This window comes from Lepisosteus platostomus, chromosome 11 (genome assembly GCF_059453375.1).
Source record: "Lepisosteus platostomus isolate fLepPlt1 chromosome 11, fLepPlt1.hap1, whole genome shotgun sequence".
Taxonomy (NCBI): Eukaryota; Metazoa; Chordata; class Actinopteri; order Semionotiformes; family Lepisosteidae; genus Lepisosteus; species Lepisosteus platostomus.
Window position 1 is genome coordinate 8104623 of NC_142621.1, and position 17217 is coordinate 8121839.

The following is a 17217-nucleotide window of genomic DNA, read 5'->3' on the forward strand; positions in this document are numbered from 1 at the left end:
CAGACATTACTGAATAAGTGCAGCGTTACAACTTTAAGTGCAAATTAGCTTCTGTCTGTGAGATTAGCGTTTCGCTGATCCCTTGCTTCTCAGTGTTTGTTGTCCCTGCCTTCCCAGATTTGGTGCGTGTGGATACCGACATCACAGGATTTGAGGTTCTGCCATTGCACTGCAGTCCCATTCCATCTGAAGGGCAGCAGACAGATCTGTCTGTCACTCACTAGCAGGCGGTAATGCTGACCAGCTCATCCTGCTGTGATTCTGCAGCCTTGAGAGTGAGGGGTCTTGGAGGATTTGCCAAAAAACATAAACTTAGTCTTTTTTTAACCGGTTACATTTGTGTCTGTTTTGGGTCTACACAGAGTACATGTATTTTCTCTTCGGCCAAACACCATTTTTGGGGATGACAAAGATTGGGAAATTGTCCTCCTTCACTCCTACATTGTTACTGAAAGTCTTAAAAATCTACTATAGGATTTCATTATATTCTAATAGAATTTTAACGAATTATAAAATTGACTAACCTGTGTGTCTAAATACATAACATAGGTAATAAAATGAATTAGTTTGCTCCTTGTCTTATATATTGATAGAGGCACTGTGTGGGTAGTCTATCATTTATCTGTATTTTTTTCTATTTGTGATTGTTATATTGTCATATATTACAACTTATTTTAAAATTTATTTAAAAGATGTTTTTTATCTATACAACATGACAAAATTCATATTTCTTTGTTTTTTTAATATATATTTTCAATATAAGATGACACGTAGTAAATTTACTTTGGTGCAACAGGGAAAGTTTATCCACTTAACGCATAATTGAAACCGAAGGCAGTATATATAACAGTTTAAATTTACCACCTGCTGTTATCAGGGAGAAAGTATCAAACAGAAAGAATGTATCCTTGTAAACCCCTGTTTGATGAAATACAGATGCTTTAACATTCCGTCTTGCAGAACGGCATAAAGCAGGACCCATTTCATTTAATGCCTCCTACGTTTTACTTTTTTAACTGAACCATTCCTCACTTAAATGCATGGCTCCATCTAGTGCTATTGTATTGATAATCTCTTGAACAAAATAGCTGCTGTGATTAATGAATATTTAAGTCTGTTCAATCTTTTAATTCATATTTTATATTAGAACATTATAAGCAACACTATTGCTCAAGGACCTGTCAAAGCAATTTTAGCACACATCTGTGCCAAAAACCTCACTGCAGAATTTACCTACATTTACCATAATACATCTGGTTAATGTTGCAGCTTTTAAACATTTCCTCTTTAATTCTTATTCATAGTATTCCACCCTTACAGTACAAAAAAGTAGTTGTATTCACATTGTATTTGTTCCATATGTGAACTAAAAATATCTGCATTCAGACAGCTCAGTTCAACAAGATTTAAGGCACACAGATAAAGTTCAAATCTAGTTTTGTGTAACTGTGGTGTTTTTTTATGTTCAAGAAAAAAGTTAAAGTACAAACATCTTTCAGTCAGTGTAATTAGAGATTGAATAAAACCTTCCACATTTGTAAAGATGGTCATTTACTTCTAATTATAACAATCAAATTTTTTAACTATAAATCTCTTTTTCTTTGGTAAGTAAACCTTCTCAAATTTCATTTCATGAACACAATCAATACATCTTCTTTTTGTTTGTATTTATTCTCTTATGTGAAACACCATACATTAAAAAAAATAGTCTTGCTTTCCTACGTTTGAATTGAGTATTGTTGGGTGTGCTGGTTTCTCGGTTTCCTTCTCCAGAAGGTAAGGTCCTGCCTGCTTCTAGTGTCAAACTCCCAGTTGTCATATCACATAAGCAACCAATTCATTTCCCACCACACTTTGTACAGTGAAAACAGTGTTCCCTTTATCATGAGGTACATTACTGCCAAAAAACGACACCATAGAAAAAAAATAATGTGTATATATTTTCAGTAGCTGTGTATTTATTTTTTTAACCACTATGGCATGTCATTTGCATTGTATGTTTTAGACTGCAGTGTAAATTCTTTTAACTGCTGTCATGGTGAAATGTTGTGACACATACTTGGTTTTGTTGCCTTATTTTCAAACATGCTCTCTTCTTTCAAAGGTTATGTACCATTTTCTCAATTCACCACGTTTCTGATTTAGCCAGTGCTTGTGTCTTTGTTGGTACTCCCTGAATTTAGTTATGAAAAATGTTTTTAAAACAGTTTTAGCTTGAATGATAAGAATTACATAATGGATGTCTTAACAATGTTATAATAATTTCCACAAATGACTTTTATCAAACTTCTTTATTAAATACATACAGTAGTTATTGAGGTAATACCACTAAACTGAATTTCCCACTAAAAATTGAAAGATGTTTTACAACAGGTTATCCTAGCAAGTAGAAGAACACTTTGTAACCTTTTCTTTAAAATATTTGTAGAGAAGAAGGCTTGCGAACGAGGGGCAGGCCATTCAGCCCGTCTTTTTTACAATTTAAACGTGCAGTAAGTAAATAAACTAAAATTTAATGCAGACGTTTTTCTTGTGTATACTGCATCTGTAAAACCTCAGCCTCCCCCCCCCCCATAACCTAGTTATGAAGCCAAGTTGAGTACTGAGTACAAACGTAGGAAAGTAAAAGTTAAAAGCTAACCAAAAATCTAAAACTGAAAAAAGCATTCCAACCTAAATACCCCACAGCCTGACAAAACAGAAGTTAACAGATCAATAAAACTTACAACTCACACAGTCTAGTATTCAGTGGATATCGTTTTCAGATGGTATGTTAGTTAATGTTTTCACAACAATTATGTAGCTATTACAAATAATGTCAAGTTCAAAGGATAGACGTGAACATTGGGTACTATATATTTCACTAACTCGTTAATTAGTATCCTGAAAGATCTGTGCTACTCAAACAAGGGGGAAAAAGGTAATTTCGCCATATGATAAAAGTTTTAGGAATGTACTGTATCTAATTTCTTTTAAATACAGAATCGTTTTCTGCTTGTAAATGCCATCCTGCCAACCGCATTTCGATGTCAACTGTTTAAATATATCAGAATAGTATTATTTATAATGCATTTTAAAACGAAACTGGTAGAAAATTACTGCTTTTCCACATTTATGAATAAAAAGTAATACTTGTCATTGATCGTGATGCCAGAAAAACGCGTGTACATTTTTTAAACCAACGGACAGTGTTAACTACAGTGTTAACTAGTTACCCCTTAAATCGCCCTCGCTGGTGATTCGTCACTTTGAAGTCAAAATGATGGTTATAGTGACGTTGTGTCAAAAGCGATTACTTCAACAGAAGGGCATAGAAGAGAAAATTGGGGGGTTCCGAAATGCTTTAACAAATTCAGTAATTACGCTGTACGAAAATAAGAGGAAAGGCCGTGGTTGGACTTGTTTGTTTATGACTGGTATCGGTATCTGTAAGAGCTATCGATTTCAGCACTGCTGAAATGTTTTTGTCATCCCGGCCATTAGGAGGCGCAAGAACAAATCATTCCGGCAGAAACAGCTGAGCTCCGACCCTCTCTATCTGCACTGTTGCTACATTGCATGCTGGGATGAGTAGTGGCTTACCCTGGCAACGGAAACAGCCGGTTGCACATCATTACTGTATCATAAAATATAGAATACTGTACAGTGAGATCGTTGAATTCATAGAAACAAACATTGCAAATCGTCGAATTTAGAAAAATTGAAAACACGATGCAAACGGAAGACGCACGGTATTTAAAAAGGTAAGATGCAATTCTGCAGGGGCTGTCAGCAAAATAAGCAAGCAAAAATAAACGCTTTTTATTGCGACTGTGTAAGATGGGATAGCTTCATGTCATCTCTTTTTATCAGAAAATGCGCTATAAACTGAAACGTGCCCATCGAAGATGTATTAAATGCCATTTGCTGGAAAATATTGCAGTTCTGTGTTTGAATCATTTGCCAAGACGAATCCCTGCTATTCATTGTATGTGCTCGTTTGGGTGTGGGCCGTCAGTGTTTTTAATGTAATTTCTTCTTCAGTTAAAAAAGGAACCTAGATTATTTTCACATAACTGAGGTCATCACGTTATCGTTTGATTCTGCTCCATATTGTGCTGGGAGCAGAACGTGTTTATATTCCAGCACAATAGGAAACAAACATAATATTTAAATAAAAAAACATGTTGTTGTCCTCCGGTGCTTTCTAAAGCACCAGTTCAAACCCCATTGTCTCTTTGAGGGACAAGTGTCACTCAACGTCTGGCTAAGCAGCATGTTATTATCATAATCACAATACGTATGATTAAAAAAAAGAGTTGTAAGCACAGACAATTGACGTTTGCGAGAGAATGGTGTCTTGAGTTGTTTATACCTTATATCCAAGTTTACATCTTAGAAGACCATACAAATGAGGAAACAATATCATGCATGACTGCTTGCTGTTAATTCAGCTGCCATGATAGCAAATGAGCCAGACAGGAGAAAGTAGAATATCTATGAAATACCTCCAATTTATTTTTCATGTTTTTGTTTGTGTACATGATTGAATACCACTTGGTAAATGGGGATATTAAATATGACTTTCACAGTATCTGGTTGCTTTAAAAGACATAACCCCAAACAGTGGTCCTTGTAAAATCGCTATGTAATATATTAGGTAAGTCCTTAGCATCTATTTCCCTTTTTGCTTCCATTGCAGTAGTTAAAGAAGCCATTGTTTTAATATTTCCCTGAAGCTTAGTGGCGAGCCTGTCCCTTGCATGCATTTCAGTCGTTTTGTGTGTGCCTTTTTCCTCCCCTACAGAAAAGTAAAGGGAGGAAACATTGATGTCCATCCAACTGAGAAAGCCCTTATTGTTCAGTATGAGGTGGAAGCTACTATTTTGGGTGAGATGGGAGACCCCATGCTAGGAGAACGGAAAGAGTGCCAGAAAATGTAAGAAGTGGTGATGTTTTAAATAGGTATATTCTGTAGAGTTGGTGTGCAGCCTAGCTTTCTTAAAATTACATTGGTTCGCATTTTAATGTTCATATTTTATTTCCTTTTTACATTTTTAGAAGTGGCAGTATATATATAAACCTGTTGGAATGGATTTATTGTAAAATAAATCTCCATAGACAGACACTGAAATATTTAAGAATTGCTATGGATTTGATAGGTGCCAATAAATATATTTCTCTTGGTTTAAGTCCTTGTACGGGGCTTGAAGTTCGCTAAGGCTTACTTGCCACTTTCCCACTAAAACTGAGTTCTCTCAGGAATGTTATTTCTGAATCACCCCTTTTAAATGTTTGAGACTGACAGTTATCACCTAAATTGGACTCAGACCAGGTCAAATGCTTTTTCTTTTTTAGCTTTGGTTCAGATCCATTATCAACGACAATCCATGTTATGACAATCTGAATTGAATTATGTGAATACTTTTCTATTCTGCACTGAAAAAATAATAAGTAAAATATTTTTAAAACAGGTTTTATTACAATAAATATAATAAAATATTGGATATGTAATAGTAAAGTCTACTGTCTGTATGTACTGAAAGAATTTTTTAATCATTATTGTATACAGGCTTCTGTAGAGACAATGCCTTAGTGCTCTTTCGCAATAAATGATTGAGGAGTCTCTGATCAAGTCAATTATGACAAACATGATTTGCGCAATGCTGTTAAGTTTGCAGTATAACATTTTACCTGTTTACTTTTAATTGTGACAGCCAGCTGACACACATGATATAAAGTTATTTTTGCCTTACCTGATCTGCATACAGATTTGATTAAAAAAACATTGTGAGGAATTCTATTATATTTTGACTGTTAACTATCATTAATGATGGATAGATGTGTGGAAAATAAAACTAGTGGTAGCCCAAGAAATGTAAACACTTGCTTGTTAATTTTCATGGATAAACATCTGATCAGAGATACAGTGCAGAAACAATGTGGAACTGAGCGAAAGAAACTACAAAGTCCTTGTTTTAACATGCCAATGATTGTTGCTTCCCAGTATTCGCCTCAAGAGCCTGAATGCCAATACGGATATAGCCTCTCTAGCACGAAAAGTAGTCGAAGAGTGTAAACTGATCCATCCTTCCAAGCTGGCTGAAGTGGAGCAGCTTCTGTACTACCTGCAGAATCGAAGACACACCCCCAGTGGCAGAGGTAAGGGTGAGGACCGTGAGATATAAGATAAGATAAGATCACTTTATTGGCCATATACAATTTCTTGTGTTAGGAATTTGTCTTTTCGCATACCCCAACTTGCTCTCCAAGAGACACACAGACAGGGAGAGAAGCTTGGGGTCAGAGCGCAGGGTCAGGAATTTATACGGTGCCCCTGGAGCAGCTGGGGTTAAGGGCCTTGCTCAGGGGCCCAACGGAGTAGGATTCCTCTGCCGGCCATGGGATTTGAGCCGGCAACCTTCCAGCCACAGGCGCAGATCCTTAGCCACAGAGCCACCGCACTGCTTCATGTGGCGGACAAGCGCACACACACAAATTGCCATAGAACTGATATAACGGTGATTAATGGATACTATGTAAAAGAGTTCCGTAGATGTTCTGATCTGTGTCACATTCTCTTGCAGAAAAGAAAGAGAAGAAACCAAGCAAACCGAAAGATCCACCTCCCTTTGAGGGGATGGAGGTAAGGAGATGTGGGCCGGGTTCACTTTTACTTGGGTTTACAACCTGTTTGTTGTCTCTGGCTGGTTTCAATACTTTGTTGTTGCAGATTGACGAGGTGGCCAACATCAACGACATAGATGATTATGTTGAACTGTTGTATGAGGACATCCCCGAAAAAGTCAGAGGCTCAGCCCTCATCCTCCAGCTTGCTCGCAACCCTGACAATCTGGAGGAACTGCTGCAGAACGGTGAGCTGGTGCTCCAGTGTCCTGTGGACAGTACAGGAATGAGATTTTTGCTCAACTCCAGTTTACCCAGAATGAACCGGCAAGGGGAATTCTTGGTCCCCTTCTTTTTCACACTATGAGTCATATCCCCCCTTTTCCCATAGCCCTGCACTTGTGGGAAATTATGAAAATTGCCTTCTCAAAACAGTCATGCCTTTTCACTGTTAAGATCACAGGGACCAGACACAATTTATCACAGATCATCTATCTTAAATTTAAAAATGCCTGCTTCAGCAAACCACGTATATGAACTCAATTACCACTGCGGGGAAGGATTAACATTGGGCCTGAATCCATGGATCTGTAAAAAACAGAAAACTACGAGGATTTTAAACCTTTAAAATGTCTCTCTTATGGTCTGATAGGAATTTAATACATTTACAGTTTCTTTCTTATGGGGACTTTTAGTACACACCCCAGTTTCAGTTATTTTCTCTTATCTGTTGATCAGAAACTGCACTGGGAGCTCTAGCCAGAGTCCTGAGAGAAGACTGGAAACAAAGTGTAGAACTTGCCACCACCATCATCTATATCTTCTTTTGTTTCTCCAGGTACTTATGAGTGTCTTTAAATTTGCTTCGAACATCATTTTTTTTTCTCCTCAGGAGGTCTGATTTTAATGATCTTCTGGTCCTTTAAAGTATTAAACTACACAACAGTGTTAGTCTGGTGAAAAGTGCTTCAGGGACAATGTGATAAAGCTACCACTGTTGCACAGAGAAACGTACCTTGACAAATTATGGTATGCTTATTAGAACATAAGAGTGAACTTACTGTAGAACATTAGAACATACAAGAGTGCTATATAGTGTAGCTGCAAGCAACAGAGAGTTTGATTTATGTGGTAAGCAGTGTACAGGATAAAACTATGCAATATTTTGATTCCACAAGTTTGTTATAGTGAGTCATAACTGCTATATATTTCGATACTATTTATTCTGTCATTTTTTTCTTACTCGATTTAGTGAGTCTTTGGCTTGTCACCACTACAGTTTTCTATTATTGAATTTGGAAATATACTTGCTATGTGTCTGGCAGGGAAAAAGTACGTTTCAGCGTCTGACAACCCTGTTTACTTTTTTGCCATTTGTAACCAATTTGCTAGCTAAATATAATTTTAAACTCTCAAAATTGAATTAGTATAATTAGACAGCCAATCCACCTTCAAAGTTTCCTCACATTGATGTTGCGAGATCCAATATTAGGAAAGCAGTATAGACCAAGAAGCTTTTCCAACTGCTGAAGTTCTGGAACATTTATATTAAAAACATTAGAAATGTCAGTGAATGTAATTAAATGCTAAAATAATTTTATTTGATACATTTAAGTTCCTTATTAACATGGAAAGAATTCAGACGTTGATTTCATTAAGTTCAGTAATTTAGATCAGTATCCAGCTTTGCACCCTATACTTCTGGGGGTGCTTTTGGCTGAGACCTTATGATATAAAATGGATGGAATGAGTTCATTTTAGGACATATTTTTCAAAATGATTTGTGTGAGTGAAATTAATGATTCAGCTTGCGTTTCTAAAAAGGCAGAAGGAGCTGCACTTTAAAAACTAAACTGCACTGCACCTAAAATTGGTGTTATCCGCTGTTTTATAGGTTTACAGAAGTTGACTGTTTTTTTCTCTTTTGGCATTCAGTCAATATTGAATAGTTTCATTTAACACATTCTTAGAATTTGACCAGAAGAGAAAGAAAGTTCTCCTTAAAGTCTGTGATACAAACATTGGAGTTGATTGTTGTTACAAAGTAGCTACTTTTAATCCTCATGCCTATTTCTCATAATTAATCATTATTAAGTTTCAAAATAATGCAATTTTACACAGCTGAATGCATTGTAATGTAAACATTTTCAGCACTGTTAGCCAGGGTCTTCCCTCTAACATTGATGCCCTTTTCTACATTTAAAAGTTTCAAACATATACAGTAACAAGGCCATCTCAAAACCAAAAGGTCCCATTCTCTCGTTGTTCGTTTTTTACTATGATTAACATTTTTATGCAGTTTGAAATCATTCACTTTTTGTTTCGTTCCAAGCTTTTCACAGTTCCACGGTCTCATCACTCATTACAAAATCGGTGCCCTCTGTATGAACATCATCGAGCATGAGCTGAAAAGGTATGACTTGTGGCAGGAGGAGCTGCTGAAAAAGAAGAAGGCTTATATCCTTTTATCCCTTATTTCTTTGTGGTGTCTTATGCTTACTGTAGGTCTGTTGTGGTGCAGTAACAAATGTTAAAGTGGAATCTTTTTTAGCTAAGGGTGATTGGTTCAGTATTCTATTCTTCATGATACAACAGAATGCTGATGCAAAAAAATATTTTTAAAATATAAGCATGTGGTCATTTCAAATACAGGCCATTTCTAGTACTTTTTTCAAAAAGAAGAATTTCTGTGCTAATATACATCTCTACTCTGTCTACAGCTGTTTAATTATGTAAAGGCTATTTATTTTGTAAAAGGACGATTTTTATGTTTTAGGAAGAAATTATCAATCTTAAAATCAGTGTTTTAGATTGTGTCGAATGCTGAATTAATATACTATATTGCACTATACATTAGTCACTGAGAGTTTCCTTAACTATAGTTACGTGAAGATGATTCTGACAACCAGAATCTGAAGAAAGAATATGAAAAAGCATACAAGAAGTACCAAGGTCTTGTGATGAAACAAGAGCAGCTGTTAAGAGGTAGCACAAATTATTTTTTTTGCACATTTAACAATTAGGAACATTAAACATTCTTTTTCAGAATTGTTTGACTGCAGCTTCAACTCGCATTAAAGTAGCATATTTCAGTGAATTAAAATGTTTATTTGACTCTATGTCTGTGGTTTTAGTAAAGATATTTAGTGTGATACTGTCTTACATGAAAAACTGATTTAATCTACTAAATTCTTGAGTGAGAATCTTGATTTCTGATGTAGTGTATATATGCTGACAATCAAAAGAAACTTATACCTCTATGCATGTGTGTTTTTAGAAATATTATACAGATGTTTGATGCTGATGCAGTATTTTGGCATTATTCATGACTGCCCATAACACACTTGAGTGACTTTTACTGCACTATATCTCCTAATTAGTGAGGTAGTTGATTGGGCACAGGTGATGAAGTTAACCTGTTGAATGTCAAGCATGATGAAAATAAATTTAGAAAAATGCAGAATGGAGCCATGTACCACTTGTGAAGAGAAGAATGCCTTTGTACCACTGGTTTGTTGGAAGCTGGACTAAGTCGTCTCAGATGGACTCGGCAGCAGTGGAGTTAAGACCTTTTTAGTGTTGCATCAAGGCTTTGTGTGGACCACTCTCATGGCAACAGCAAGTACAGGATAGAGATGCAGAATGATACACTACTTTTTGTTTACATCAGATCAATTGATGGGGAGGTCCATGTTTGGTAGTCTGGGCAGAAGTGTCTAATCACCACAGAACCCCAGTTGTTGTAATTGCTGTGGCCTAACAGCCCTGCCTGAATCACGTCCTGAGACCTCACTTGCTGCTCTTCCTGTGAGCACATCCTGATGACTAAATTCCAGCAGGAAAAAGCATATTCTTTTGCTGCTTATGTCACAGTGGGTTTCTTGCAAGATAAGAATGTGACTGTCATGTTATGAATACTCTACTTGCAGGTCTTGAGCCTAATTGAAGAGAGCCCCAATTTTGTGCTTGTATAGGCTTGTATATGAGAGAAGTGGGAGAGAATTTCACAATTCCACAAGCATCTACAACCTGTTGTCACATAATACACCTTCCAGCAATGGTCATTGCTACTGACTACTGGCCTGTGACTTTCAGAATTAGACACCCTGTCAGTCCTCATTAACTTACGTGTGTCTTATCTGTGAACTCAATGTCAGTGTGCTTGCAGCACACAGAATCTTTTCCTCATAATCTGTGAATAAGTTAGTCTTAATAAGTGCAGTATATATACAGATAGATCCTCTCTTAGAGATTGTTTCTTCTGCCATAAAATATAGTAGTGTATATTAGAACATAGGAAAGGAGGACATTTAGGCTATCTAGTCCTTTTGTAGGTAGTAGTTAATTGATCAAAAGATCTTATCCAGCTGTTTCTTGAAAGAAGCCAGAATATCAGCTTAAACAACATGACTGGGTTGCTTGCTATGCTGGGTTGTTTGCTGTTAAAATCCTATGCTGCTGTATGGTATGTGTTTCATTGATACAATGCATCATAAAATATGATTGCTGCATCCTCATTTTATTTTAGAGCAAATAGAAACTGTGTTTCTTTTGGAGCACTTTTTTGACGCCTGATGTCTCCTAACTACCCAGTCTTCTACAGCTTTGTTTTTTAACATACTTCTTTGTCATTTTCACCTAGTTGCGTTGTACTTGCTTTTGAATCTCGCTGAAGACACACGCACAGAACTAAAGATGAGGAATAAGAACATTGTCCACATGCTTGTCAAAACACTGGAAAGAGATAATTTTGAGCTCCTCATCCTGGTGATGTCTTTTTTGAAGAAGCTCAGCATCTTCATGGAGAACAAAAATGATATGGTAAGGATCTGAGTCCTTCAAGCTTAAGCACATTTGTGAGTGTAAACCTGGGTCCCAAAGTAGGTTTTTTTCCTGACTTTGCCACCACTGATATTCTGTAGCATGTGGTTCTGCACCTGACCATAGCCAGTACTTTTCTGTAGATGAGCAGAGCTCAGTACAAGTATGTTCTTCAAATTAAGATGTATATGAATTGACGAGAAGAGATTCGATCAAAACTAGTATAACACAGGTTTATTCTTATCTTTTTTTTTAAGTCTCTGTGATCTGTTCTCACAAAAGGTATTAAAGGCAATAGCTTTTAGAAGCATTTCCCGATCATTTTTATTTTCAAATTCTCATGCATTACTGTAAAAGATTGTGCCATTTGAACCACTTTGGTACAATATAAACAACTAGTATATTCCAGTACTGTCAGTGCAAGGTAAGACAGTGAGAATGAATGTTTAAACATAATGTTGTATCTTCTAATGGCTAGGTACTTTATTGTCCCACCTGGAACCAATCTGACTGAGTAATGCATGCATTCATCAAAACCAAATGAAAGCATTGGCTTTTTATGTTGTAAACTCTCCTTGCTCTATCTTTTAGATAAGAAAGACACTAGGCTTCTCTTTGAAAATATTTCAACGTGGTCTTAAAATGGTATAAATCAAATGTACAACAGAACAACACTGTAATTTAGTACCAGAATAAGGTGAAAGAAAGATTAATAGGTTTTTGTGGACTGTAGTTTTTCAACTGACAAATAGAACAAAGGCAGCTGTAGTAGACTGATAGACATTATGAAGTAGAAGAGCAAAGCAATAAGCTGTAATAAGTATTTCAGAAGTCACTTCTTAAAATGTCTTTTCATCTAATTTTTGGACTGGCATAAATTAGTACCACATTTAATTTTTTTCATAGGGAAAATAGTGCACCAACTGAATTCAAAAATGATAAATTGCAGATTTTCTCACTATCCTTTCTGCCTAAATGAACCACATCAAAATAAAGAAGATTGTTAACAAGTTAGGGAGTGCAGAAATTAGTTGCAGAAACTGTGATTTAGATGGCAGATGGTTCATGCTTAGAGGCACATGAGACTGGCTCAAACGTTTCTTACAAGGATTTAAAATGTTGTGTTTAGTGTTTTTACACAGGTTTTCCTTGGATTTATCATTGTAGTTATTTTCCTTTAATTGCTGTAAAATGTTTATTGACAATATGTTCCATTTTTTAAATGACATTTTCTGGTTTATTGTTACTGTGCAATAATGCACATCTTATACAATGTGTGTTTTAGAGGTATTTAGGGATGTTTTGAAGAAAATCCTAAATCCTGTACTGAAACATATCATAAAACTATTGTATTCTTCAACTAGATTTCTTCTGATATTAATAATATGTTCGTATAATATGATTTTGTGCAATCATGTAAACTATACTATTTTCAGATAAATTCATTACGTTAATGTGCCATATTTCATCCAGCAGCACTTTTAATTAATGATTAAAATTAAACACATAAGAAAAAGCACTTTAATTCAAAGAGTTTTCATTCTCCTGAAAAGAACGGCAACATTAAATGTAACATTAAGTGTAACAGAAGTGGATTATATAGGAGTGATGATGAACACTGGAGTGGGTTTCTTACTTTGTTGGAAATGCTCTATTTTCAGAAACGTCTTGCAAATGCCAGGGTAACATGAACCAGAGCATTCAGCCTGCTCCGTGGAGAAACAGGAAGACCCCCGTATTTTTGTGATTTTTTTCCACTTGCGTTTTGCAGGCGGAGATGGATATCATTGAGAAACTGGCCAAACTGGTTCCATGCGAGCATGAGGATCTGCTGAACATCACGCTGCGCCTCCTTCTCAACCTCTCCTTTGACACGGGGCTTCGCAACAAGATGGTGCAAGTGGGGCTGCTGCCAAAACTCACTACGCTCATAGGTAAGCCTGCGCACATTCGTGGCCATCTGGAGGTTTGATCAGGAACTTGCAGGACTGGTAATTAAGAGAGGAGGCTGTAGCTGCAGTGAGCTCCACTGATGGGCATTAAAATTTTTTGGATTTTGTCAGCAATTAGAAATTTGTAGTCTTGCCTACAATATCTAAGGTTGCACAGCTTTTAGCTTTCAGTGAATTATTTTAGGGGATTCCTATTTTGTCACAGAAAGCTTGTAACAGATATTGATGGAAAGATTGTTTCCTAGTTTTTTTCCATGCACCATCGCATGCTTTTAATATGTTTGGGTCTAACAATTTTTTTCATCATTTTTAAAGCATTATAATCTACAGCGACTTTTTCCATGCATTGTAAGTTATGGCTCATAATAAAGTAAAACATGTAAACCAGAATAAAGCTGAAAAATAAACAGTCCGAGAATTGATTAGGTATATATATATTTGGAAGCATTAGCAATAATATAACTTTTGGCAAAGATGTTGTGGCAAGATATATATTTCATGTTTTTCCCAAGATATACCTGCAATTAGTATAATAGGGTATTTACTATACAATATTTCATGCTATTTAGCTCATTCGTGCCTTGTGGGTCAATGCTGAATTTTCGTTTTCAATTAAGCTGCGAGAACAAAATGTATACTATTTCAGCAGCCTTTCAGCAGCAATGCCTGTAATAGTTATATCAACATCTTAAACCACTTTAGAACTGTTTTGAAATGTTCCTCCTGTTTAATCTATAAATCTGCTATATTAGAACCATAGCAAATTGGAAAGGTTTTGATAAAATGAGATGTAATGTGCCACATTAGTACCGTGTGCTGTATAGTTCCTGTCTTAAAGGTTGTTTGCATGTGGGTTCCATATTTTATGTATGACATACTTATTTAGTTTTTGCTCCCTTAGCTGTGTTTATCCCCCTGTGGCTCACAATAAGTTGATGATTGAGCACAGGAGGATATTTTTTCCCTGACATCCTTGATTTCTTTCTGTGGTGTTTATCTGTCTAGGTATTCTGTTTTTTCAAGGTCTAGGTTTTGAATTCAGTGTATATATATAAAAAAATTACTTATAATCTTCAGTTATGTATGACATTTCTTCTTCATAGAATGCATGTTGTCTGCTTTCATGTGAAAGCAAGCAAAGCTTTCATGTCCTTGTTATAGTGCATCTTGTCTTTGTTTTGTAGAATTGCCTCCTTTCTATATTCATCTTTTTAATTCAGGAAAAAAATTGCCAATCTGAGTAAACCTTGATTCAGTTCAGAGTTTATGAAATGTAATTTCAGAAGCATCACCAGATGCTTCTGTTATTAATGATATATCCCAAATTACTGTGATTAATCTTTCTAATGTATGTATTGAAAATAATCATGATTAATTTTGTAGCTGTAAAATCAGGTTAAAACTACTGTAAAATAAAGATAAAAATAGACGGAATAGAAATTTACCATTGATAGTGTGCCGAAAATGTACATTTTTCTTTAGTTTATATTTCTGAGGAATATTTTTTTCAGGCTTGTGCAGTTTCTTTTAGAATTTATGGGCAAAACAGGTATGCTTTCTTTTAATTATTTTAGTGTTTTGCTGTTGAAAAATAAAACATCACTTTATAGTAATAGGTATTACAGGTGTAAGCACTTTATATCCTTTATTAAATCTGGGGTATAAACTAGCTTTTGCAGCCATTAAATAAATTGTTTCCTGAAATTATATACAGTATGTGGTTTGTGAAGTCTTTCTGTGGGTAATTTTGAGTCACTAGATGGAGCTGCCTTTGAAATGTCTCCTGTGGGTGTCAGGTATCAGGGATAATTAATGCAGTGTATTTGATAGAATAACACTTTTTGTTTAAAATAAATGTTTTCTCTGAACACACCAGTTGATGTTCAGAGCCTTGAGATTGCTGACTGACACAGTCTTTAACCCTTTTCTTCCCATGTACTGCTGTAAATGGAGTGTTTCACTAGTTGGATGTTGCCATTCTTCTGTCATTGTGGCTCTTGTGTGTTGTTTCAGGCATCTTAGTGTTGATTATTGTGTTGTGTAGAGAGCCGATTCTATTTTATATCGAACTTTTTAAAGACTGCATGAGTCTTGTTTTGTCATGTTCGATGTTCACTGTATAGATATCAGATGTTTCATTGCAAGCTACAATTTTGAATCTTTAATTCAAAAGCAAGGGAGTTTTGAGAAAGCATTAAAGTATTGTTATGCTACCAGAGTAGGAAGATGAAAAAACTTTTGTTACTTTTTCTTAGCACTGCATAGTTTTAATGTATGTATATATATTTTGTTTTTTAATGGTTTTAATACTTGAAACACTACTGTATATATATTTTCAGCATGTTATACTGTGTGTAGGCTCCCTCCTTTTTAAACTAAGTTACGGGTTTCATGGAAAATACTTTGTCTGGACAGGCTGGGATGAGCTGTCAGTGCTGTGTTTACTGTCCGTGTGACATCTGCTGCTCACTAGCTGTTAATGACCTTCAGCTGCCAAGTAATCTATCCCTGTCTACTGCAGTGCACATTCATCAGGTAGCAGAATTCAAAGGATATGCCTGCACATTGCTGCAGGGAATATTTCTCTATACTAAATATGCACTTTGTTAAAAATCTTGCTACTGCGGCTGGAATGCATTATTGATTGAACACACATCATAACCTTTTTGTTTTACAAGCCATTAATTGAAAAGCGATTCAAGTAAATAAATTGGGCTAAGATAATACATACTACTAGTAGCAGTTTGGGCTCTTGATGGAGCTAGTCTTTGTAGTTTCAGTCCTGTCTGTCTCATAGCTAAGCTCCCATCATTGTCATGTTTTCTTTACATTGTGATTTTGTTAGTCACAATGTTAGTTATCATGCAGGTACAATGTACCTGAACAGGTGTCCTCCTCTATGCCATGGTAGACATAATGAAATCCATAATATGTGAATTCTCTCATGTGTCTTCACAAATCCTTGTCTACTAACAGGCCATGATTTCTACAGATGCTATATTATCTTTGTTAGGGGTGTGCTGACATCTATCCTGAAGCGAACAGTCATTTATCAGTATGACAGGACACTTTTCCTTGATCCTGCTTTCTAACACAAATGGCTCACATAATACAAATCAATAATTTAATCTTTTAACTGCTTTTACTATTGACTATTTTTAATGTATACATTGGCAACACTGATTTATCAAATTCTGATATAACACTAAGGTTTACACAACATTTGAATGGCTGTATCTTACAGATTTCAGCAGACCAATGTACGTAATTAGACCAAGAAGCAGACATAAAAAAAAATATTGATCGTGAGTCAGTGTTTTGTCTGCTAATTTTTTCAGTTTTGTGTAGGTCATTAATATAAAAACATAACATTTTATTAGTTCAACAATAAATGTAACAAAAAGCTAAATAGCACTGGATACTTTTCTGTAATTCATCTCCTAAATAGTTTGTCTTCTGTCTTAGTTTTTCAACATTATTATACAGATATTAGATATTCTCTTAGAGGTACATCACAATGCTAAGTAATACAGTATTTTAAATAAAGATTTGGTCATGCTTCTTAATGTTGAAAACTCTTAGTGTTTATTTAAATGAGGAATTTATAATATGGTATTATATATAGTATTTTATATAATAGATATATAGATTTTATTTTATAATATAGTATTTTACATATTAAAATCTTGCATCATTATAAACAGTAGTTCAGTACCAGTTAAAAAAATAACTGTTGACACAAGTACTTTTGATGCATGTAAACTTCAAGAAGGCAAAATGCTTAAATCCATCTTATAAAGTTTACTGTACATATTACAATAACTATCCTTAACCTGTA

At 35.4% G+C, this 17217-nt stretch overlaps 1 protein-coding gene across 1 annotated transcript in view; it reads left to right on the forward strand.

The window, feature by feature from the left end:
• The first annotated feature begins 3380 nt into the window (after window positions 1–3380).
• Window positions 3381–17217, forward strand: part of kifap3a (kinesin-associated protein 3a) — a 31050-nt gene continuing 17213 nt past the window's right edge. Inside the window, exons 1-10 of the mRNA XM_088598228.1 lie at window positions 3381–3743; window positions 4787–4918; window positions 5987–6141; window positions 6567–6625; window positions 6713–6854; window positions 7345–7444; window positions 8939–9063; window positions 9493–9591; window positions 11249–11427; window positions 13199–13361. Coding sequence (XP_088454354.1) covers window positions 3712–3743; window positions 4787–4918; window positions 5987–6141; window positions 6567–6625; window positions 6713–6854; window positions 7345–7444; window positions 8939–9063; window positions 9493–9591; window positions 11249–11427; window positions 13199–13361 — 1186 coding nt within the window. The 5' untranslated portion in view covers window positions 3381–3711. The remainder of the gene's footprint in view (window positions 3744–4786; window positions 4919–5986; window positions 6142–6566; window positions 6626–6712; window positions 6855–7344; window positions 7445–8938; window positions 9064–9492; window positions 9592–11248; window positions 11428–13198; window positions 13362–17217) is intronic.